The sequence below is a fragment of the Cebus imitator genome, unplaced genomic scaffold (genome assembly GCF_001604975.1).
Source record: "Cebus imitator isolate Cc_AM_T3 unplaced genomic scaffold, Cebus_imitator-1.0 Scaffold329, whole genome shotgun sequence".
In the NCBI taxonomy this organism is placed as follows: domain Eukaryota; kingdom Metazoa; phylum Chordata; class Mammalia; order Primates; family Cebidae; genus Cebus; species Cebus imitator.
In genome coordinates this window covers 3,136,428-3,144,247 of record NW_016107644.1, presented here as the reverse complement: position 1 = coordinate 3,144,247, position 7,820 = coordinate 3,136,428, and the positions used below count along the sequence as shown (strand labels likewise).

Below are 7,820 nucleotides of genomic sequence, written 5' to 3'. Positions count from 1 at the left end.
GGGATGGGGGGAGGGATGGGGGGGAGGGACAGGCGCATGTCATGAAGCAGGCCTTGGGCCTGGAGACTGCTCTTTGGGAACCACAGTCTCTTTAGTTGTTCAGGAGCTTCTCTTCCAGCAGAAGTGGGCACTAAACTCTGACTTTTCGGGGCTCACAATTCTACCAAAACAGGCTGTGTGCTCACTGCAGTCACATCTGAGATGCGCCCCATGTTCTGACTTTCGAGTCCATCTGCTGTGTCTTCAGTGCTCTCATCAAGGTGAAGTGACTCTGGGGTTCTCCCCTCAGACCCACCCCCATACGAGCCCCCTCTCCCCTTTGCTAGTGAGATGCCATCAGAAACTCTGGAGGACCAAGCCCGGCAGGGTGCAGGTGCCGGCCACGCCCTCACCTGCTGAAGGGACAGCTCGTTAGGGAAAGCACCCTCAATGTCCTCGTCCTCACTTGAGGAGTGAAGGTGGTGAGTGCTCACCTAAAACACAGGCCAGATGGGATGGGCGTGTGAGCCAGCCCAGCACCCCAGACCCCGCCCAGCCCAGCGCCCAGGACCCTGCCCAGCCCAGGGCTCCCAAACCCCGCCCAGCATGGCCCTTATCAGACCTCTGGGCCCAGGAGGCCGTGCTGTGTAAGGAGGTGCCCAGGTGAGGCCAAGGCCCCATGGCAGCCCAAACTCGATGTGCAGGGGGCATGTTGTGGGTCTCAGGCTAAGGAGCCCTCTGCCAACAAGCCCCAGCTCCTGGAGTGGGAGGGAAACCCAGGGCCAACACTGGCTCTGCACAGAGGTCCTCAGAGAGCCAGCCCTGGGTGTGGCACAGGACAGGGTCTGTGTTACGGACATCAGCCCAGAGGACAGAATGCACACTTGCAGGGTAGGCATGGGTACCCTTGTGCTAGAGCAGGCAGGCGTGCAGCCGTTGTGCCTCAGGGCAAAGGCAGAAGCCTCTGACGGCATCCCAGCACCGTGCCCAAGCCCCCTCACCAGGTCCACAGTGTTCCTGCGGTTCGTCTCCGTCAGCGTCTCCTCCACGAAGCTCTCCCAGCGGCCTCGGCAATCCGCAGGGAGCCCTGCAGGGGAAGAGCTGCCTGGTGAGCCCTCGGGGACCCTGTGCCGATGGTGCAGGGTGGCCAGGAGCTCTGGCAGCTGCGTCCTGGGTGCAGGAGGATGGGGCGGTGCCACTGTGGTCAGCCCATCTGGGGGCCTGAAGCGGGGGCCTTGCTGGATGGGAAGGAGGCAGCACAGCTGGTGTCCAGAAGGGCCTGGGGCCACAGCGAGACTGAGGTGCAGGAACCGTGAGCAGGGTGTTTCTGCCCTACAGAGATACCAGTGGGCATCTGGGCTCCGAGTCTGTTGGGTGGAAGCCCACTCTGAGGAACTCCCAGAAACACAGAAGCCGTGGAACAGAATCTGAGAAAGCAACCAGCTTCCTTCACCCTGCCTCACAGGCCCAAACTCAGCAGCAGCCCACAGGCCTGGGCGTGTCTCGTGTCTGTTTTTCTGGGGAGGTCATGTGGGTAACCCCCCATATAGGCACCGAGGAATGAGAGCTAAGCGGAACCCTGGCACAGTTAGGGCTTCAGGAATATCTCACTTTATAGTGTTACTACTCAGCTGTTTCCTTTTATATAATCCTTTACATAATCATATATTAGTTTATAGAAATAGGGCTTGATGTCTCCCTTTATATAATCCTCTATATATAATCATATAATAGTTGATAGTATGAGTGCCTAAATATTTCCCTACATATATACCTATAATTATATCTTAGTTCATAATCGGAGAAATGCCTAGAGCAGACACAGTGCAGAGCATGATTTAAGGGAATACAGTTATACCAGGACAAGAATCCATGGCCCAGGCAGCCGCGTTCAGTATCGTAAAGATACCTGCTGTATGGCAGGCTTGGGGCGAGAGCCACTCCTCCTGATGAAGGAGTTGTAGGACCTTGCTCCCGTTCTTGTGGAAGGTGCCCTCGGACCGGCAATCCACCTTGGTGACTGTGAACTTCATCAGCTCTTGCTACTGTGCTGCTCGAAAAGCATCTTCCCATAGAACCCACTGGAAGCTGCCAGAAGGTGGCAGTAACCTTGACAGCTCTGTCACTGCTGTGTGACTTAAGGCTTCCTCCTATAAATCTTCTTAGAAGCAGTTTGCCCATAGATAGAAGTATCGCACACTGCACCCCCTTACTGCACACGGCCCTTGCGTTCGTGGGAACAGGCCCCTTGCTACGCGTTGTCCACCTCCTGGCTTAGGTGACCTAATGGGGGTGGACCCCTTGTTTTATTGCTCATGACCCTATCACTATTCTTAAAGATGATTTCACTCACTGCCCTGCCCCCTAACCTATACACAATAAATACTCATGCTTCTGGACATTCGGGGCCTCGCCAGTCGCTCGCCAGCCTCAGCTTATAGGTGGCGTGGCCCCCGAGCCCAGCTGCATTTTCCTTGTATTTCTGTGTCCTATCTCTTTATTTCTCGGATCCTGTGCCTCAGCACAGCATAAGGCTCACCCCACGACTCTGTGGGGCACTCAGCCCTACATCGGGCTCCCAACGTGCCCTACAGGTCAGAGCCCTGGAAGGGTTCATCCACAATCCGGAGATTGTGGGGGATGATCCAAGAGCTTCCTCCCTGCCCCTCGCCTCTCTAAACTGCCCCCCCTGGGGAGCTGTCCTTGGCCTGTACCTCCACCAACGTTTTGCCCTCCAGGATGTGGGGAAGCTGTTTTGATGATGGCCAGCAGGCCTGACCTCGCCAGGGGCTGACGGAGCCCAACCCAGGAAACCCCTCACTCTATGGTCCTGGGGTGCAGGGGTGAGCATCCAGAACTTCCTCGCCTTACGCCGTATAGAAAGGAGGGGCCACGGCTGGGCCTGCCTCTGCCACGTGTGCTGCCCCTGCACCCACCTAACCCACTGAGCTCTTAAGAAACAGGGTGATGGGCCGGGCGCGGTGGCTCAAGCCTGTAATCCCAGCACTTTGGGAGGCCGAGGCGGGTGGATCACGAGGTCAAGAGATCGAGACCATCCTGGTCAACATGGTGAAACCCCGTCTCTACTAAAAATACAAAAAATCAGCTGGGCATGGTGGTGCTTGCCTGTAATCCCATCTACTAAGGAGGCTGAGGCAGGAGAATTGCCTGAACCCAGGAGGCGGAGGTTGCAGTGAGCCGAGATCGCGCCATTGCACTCCAGCCTGGGTAACATGAGTGAAATTCCGTCTCAAAAAAAAAAAAAAAAAAAAAGAAGCAGGGTGCTACCTGCTCCTGAGTCGTGTGCCACCACATCTCACACCAGAGTGACAGTGTGAGACGCGCCAGCCACCTGAGTACAGAGTAAAGCTGGCACATGGCCGAGAATGCCGGCACCCAGGCAGGACTCCATGAGCTGCAAGGAGCCTGGCCCTAATGGCTTCTGCACATCAGCTCCAGAGCCACCAACTGCCCCCGGCAGGGACTGAGTCCCCTGTGCCACACGCTGACGCCTGGCAGGGTCTCCACAGATGTCTGCCAACAGAACCGACACGAGACCCGGGCCCCGGGAAGAGATCTGGTGTGGGAAGGTGAGAGGACAGAGACGACTGCACAGTCTGTCAGTGTAGTCAGCACCTCCTGACGGGCAGAGGACAGCCTCAGGCGGCAGCTCCTTCAGGGCCCCGGTACCCGCAACCGGCAGAAGGGTGACCAGGTGGGGGGCTCACCTCGGATGACCTCGCTGATGTGTGTCTGCACAGGGCCCCGCTCCAGGTTCTGCACCACCGCGTTGGCAATCCGCGTGAGGTGGCCCATGTTCCCACGCCTCATGCCACCTGCTGCCCTGAAAGCGATGGGCACCATTCAGGGCGGCCACCTGGCCCCGACCTTGCCGGATCTGTGACCCGCAGAGCCACGTGGCACAGGCCTCCAGATTCACTTCCAGAGCAAGTGCCCAGTCTCTGCCCAGCACCCACACCCCCGGCCCTGCCTCCGGGATGCTTCTGTTTGAGCAGCACCTGCCAGGGCCAGCAGGCTCATCCCAATCTCACTACCCCAAGTGCCACTGAGGACGGATGAGGAGACAGACACTGCTCTCACCCCATTCTACAGAAAAGGAAGTGGAGGCAGAAAGGCCGTGGCATGGCCTAAGCCCTGCTGGAGGCAGCAGTGGCACAGAAGGTGAGCCCACACTGACAGCTGCAAAGCTCAGGCTCAGCACCCCACGGGAGGCGCAGGTGGGCGAGACCTCAAGGCCGGCTCAGCCTCTGCTTCCCCGCAGCTGCACTCGGACTCCTCCCAGCTCCCATGAGTCCCTCCTCACATCACCCAGAGCCAGACGGCTCCCAGCAGGACAACTGACGAGCAGGACACGCGTCCTGATCAGAGGGAACACCCGTCAGGCAGAAGACACGGAAAAACCCAAGGAACGTGTCCCCCAGTGCGAGTGCTGACGGGAACCTGTGCGAGGGCAAAGCCTGGGCAAGCCAGCCGGGCAGAGGCCAGAGCAGGGGCCTGATGGGGACGGGACCGCGTCCTGTCTGCTCCCTGTGTCCCCTCCCCAAGTAGCATTTGCAGCTGTCCGCCCAGCAGGGAGGGCCCCTTCTACAGCGGCCGCAGAGCGTGGAGCTGCGTGGCACACCCGACGCTGCACCCAAGCCTGCGGTCCTGCACGCAGCATCACCCACGCCTGGGTGACATGCGTCTCCGCGTCCCTGACTGACCAGGCTGGGTCCCTCTGTGTCCGAGCGGCTCTTACTGCGTGTGGTCGTTGGCTTCCCAGGCCTCTAGGATCCTCTGCACCAGGCAGCACTTCTGGAACAGCTGGGGGCAGGCAGCGCAAGGCAGGGTTTGAGGGAGGCACGTGCTCTCCTCCACCCATCCCCAGACTGGGCAGAGCTGGATGCAGCCACAGAGTCTGTGGGGACTCTGCCCTGTACCTGCTGCACACGCCCAGCCCCAGCCTCCGTGGTCCTCACCAAACACCAGAGGAGAGTGCTGCTCGGGCTCATACTGCTGAGCACCCTGAAGGTGAAGCCTGAGAAAAGGACCCTCTCCCTTCTCCAATCCCTGGAATTGCCCCGGACCCTGTCTCCCCCTGGGCCTCCTCTCTGTCTCTCCACTGCCCCCCACTCTGGCCACTCCCCCACCCCTTCCTCCGTGTCCAGAAGGAACTACTATGGCTGTCAGCACTTTCTCACCTCCAGGCCCTGACACAGACCATTTCTTGTACCTGGGATGTTTTTCCTCACACTGCAACATGCCTGTGGCCTTGCTATCTGCGTGAGGGTCCCTGGTTGGCCTGCATGTCCCTGAACACCACCCTCCCCATCATGTGGCTCCCATTACTGACACTACTGGCCCCTGGGGTTTATTCCTTGGGCCTCCAGCTGCAGGCCAGACTGGACCCAATCCACCCAGTGCTCACTCCTGCCAGCCCTGCACACAGAAGGCACCCAGGACCCCTGCTAAAGGCGGGTGAGAATGAGACCCGCAGGACCCACTCAAGCCCCATTGTCTATGAGTCTCTGACTAGACACCTGGGGACCCTTTTCCAAGCCCTGCCTCCGGTCAGCTGCACCCGTCAATGCTGACATGGACATGGTCTGAGTGGGGTGCAGCCCGTGCCGACGAACTGGATGCTGCTGGGACTCACATGGGTCACCATCGTGTTGTCAGGGGGACTGGTAGCAAGCTGGGGGGTCTCCAGGCTCCGGTTCTCATTCTCATGCGGAGGCTCCACCCTGCTGTCGGATCCGCTGGCTTCTGTTCTCTCCTCACGGGCAGCATGGGAGAGAATAGCGGCTATGCATAGTTCCACTTGGAAGTGCAAAAAGTTATTCCAGGTGTACTTAAAAAACAAGTCCTGGATAGACAGAGGACAGAAGACAGTTCTTAGATGGTTTTCTCCGGTCAGCTGAACCACAAAGCAGAGGGAAACTCTTCCTAAAGGTGGCTCCTAACTCCTCAGGAGCCCAGTCTCTGGGCAGCCAGGAAAGTTTCAGGCATTTTCCTGAGGCTCATCTCTGTTACGGAGCTTCTTCAAATAGCCACTGAGCACTTCCATCCTCTGCCTGTGGGTGTCTTTCTGTCTCTGCTCCAACCCACCCCAATGTGAATAATAATCTTCTTTCTACTTTCTGTGGGTTTGTTCTTTTTCTTTGTTTTTTTTTGTTTTGAGATGGAGTCTCGCTGTGTCGCCCAGGCTGGAGTGCAGTGGCGTAGTCTCGGCTCACTGCAATCTCTGCCTCCTGGATTCAAGCAATTCTCCTGCCTCAGCCTCCTGAGTAACTGGGATTACAGTCACCTGCCACCATGCCCAGCTAATTTTTGTAGTTTTAGTAGAGACGGGTTTTTGCCATGTTGGTCGGGCTGGTCTCAAACTCCTGACCTCAGGTGATTTGCCTGCCTCAGCCTCCCAAAGTGCTAGGATTACAGGTGTGAGCCACCACGCCTGGCCTCTTTTGTCCTTAAGTTGGAAGCTTAACTCATTGATTTGTATCCTTCTCGTCCAGTCTGTCTTTAAAAGGCTATACATTTCTCTGTATATAATCAACTTTAACTACATTCTATACATTTTACTATGCAGTATTTTTATTATCCTTCAGTTATAAGTATTTGAAAAGTTCCTTTATAATTTTGTCTTTCTCACGAGTTATTAGAAGTGTGTTAGACTCTCAAGCACAGGAGGATTCCACCCAGAATGGGCAGGCTTGTGCACATCATCCATCACACAAACATGAGAATGTGAGGTACACATGCAGACAATCCCGAAGGGAGCCCACACCTAAGCAGCATGGGCTAAAGCCCAGAGGAGGTTCTTTCTGGCCACCTAGGCACTCCCCTGGGGGACAGAGGTGGCTGAATGAGGATAGCTGCTGTCTCTCACCTCCCATGTAGCCTCTTCCAGACCAGGACAGACAGGGAGACATAGGTCTGACCCACTTGCCCCCCACTGCCACCTCTCACACTCCAGGGGCCATGGCAGCCTGCGCCCCAGACCCTCTTCTGCCCCCATGGAGGAGGAGGACTATATGGACACAGACTGGGGTGAGCTGTACATTCCTTCCATACCAGGATATAAACTTCGGCCCCTTGCTGCACACAGCAGGGATGGAGCTAGAGAAAGGAAGGAGGCTCATTTGCTTGATGTACTTCTCCACAGAAACCCAGTCCCAAATCTTGGCTTCACCTTTCTGCCTACGTGACCTTGAGCAACCTTGGAGGAGGCTTTGCTGTGTTACCTCATCTACAACATGGAGTCAGACCTACCCCTCAACAAAGAAAAGCCCAGACCAGATGGCTTTGCTGGTAACTTCTACCAAACATTTATTTGCTGGTGGTGGTTTTTCATTTCCTGGCAATGAGGTCTACCAAACATTTAAAGAAGAGTTAACACCTGTCCTCAAACTTTTCAAGTGGAGAGAACACTTTCTAATTCACTCTATGAGGACTGCATTACCTTGATACCAAAGCCAGAAAAGGGCACTACAAGAAAACTACGATATTCCTTATGAACACTGATGCAAAATACTAGTAAATCAAATTTGCATCATATCAAAAGAATTATACATCAGGACAAAGTGAGATTAGTTCCTCAAATGCAAGGATGGTTCAACATATGAAAATCAATCAATACACCACATTAACAGGATAAAGGACAAAAGCCAAATGATCATATCTTAATTCACACCAAAAAAAACCTGATAAAATTCCACATACAGCCAGGTGGGGTGGCTCATGCCTGTAATCCCAGCACTTTGGGAGGCCGAGGCAGGTGGATCACCTGAGGTCAGGAGTTCGAGACCAGCCTGGCCATCATGGTGAAACCCTACCTCTAC

General features: G+C 55.8%; 1 protein-coding gene across 9 annotated transcripts in view; it reads right to left on the bottom strand.

Annotated features, from left to right (window-relative positions):
• Nucleotides 1-7,820, bottom strand: part of PPP6R2 (protein phosphatase 6 regulatory subunit 2) — a 99,090-nt gene that overhangs the window by 7,510 nt on the left and 83,760 nt on the right. For all 9 annotated transcript variants that reach the window (XM_017504928.2, XM_017504926.2, XM_037730088.1 and 6 more), the window contains 5 exons: nt 5,636-5,845; nt 4,739-4,803; nt 3,708-3,823; nt 981-1,066; nt 393-473 (listed from right to left, as the gene is read on the bottom strand). In XM_017504928.2, the coding sequence (XP_017360417.1) occupies nt 393-473; nt 981-1,066; nt 3,708-3,823; nt 4,739-4,803; nt 5,636-5,845 (558 nt within the window). The remainder of the gene's footprint in view (nt 1-392; nt 474-980; nt 1,067-3,707; nt 3,824-4,738; nt 4,804-5,635; nt 5,846-7,820) is intronic.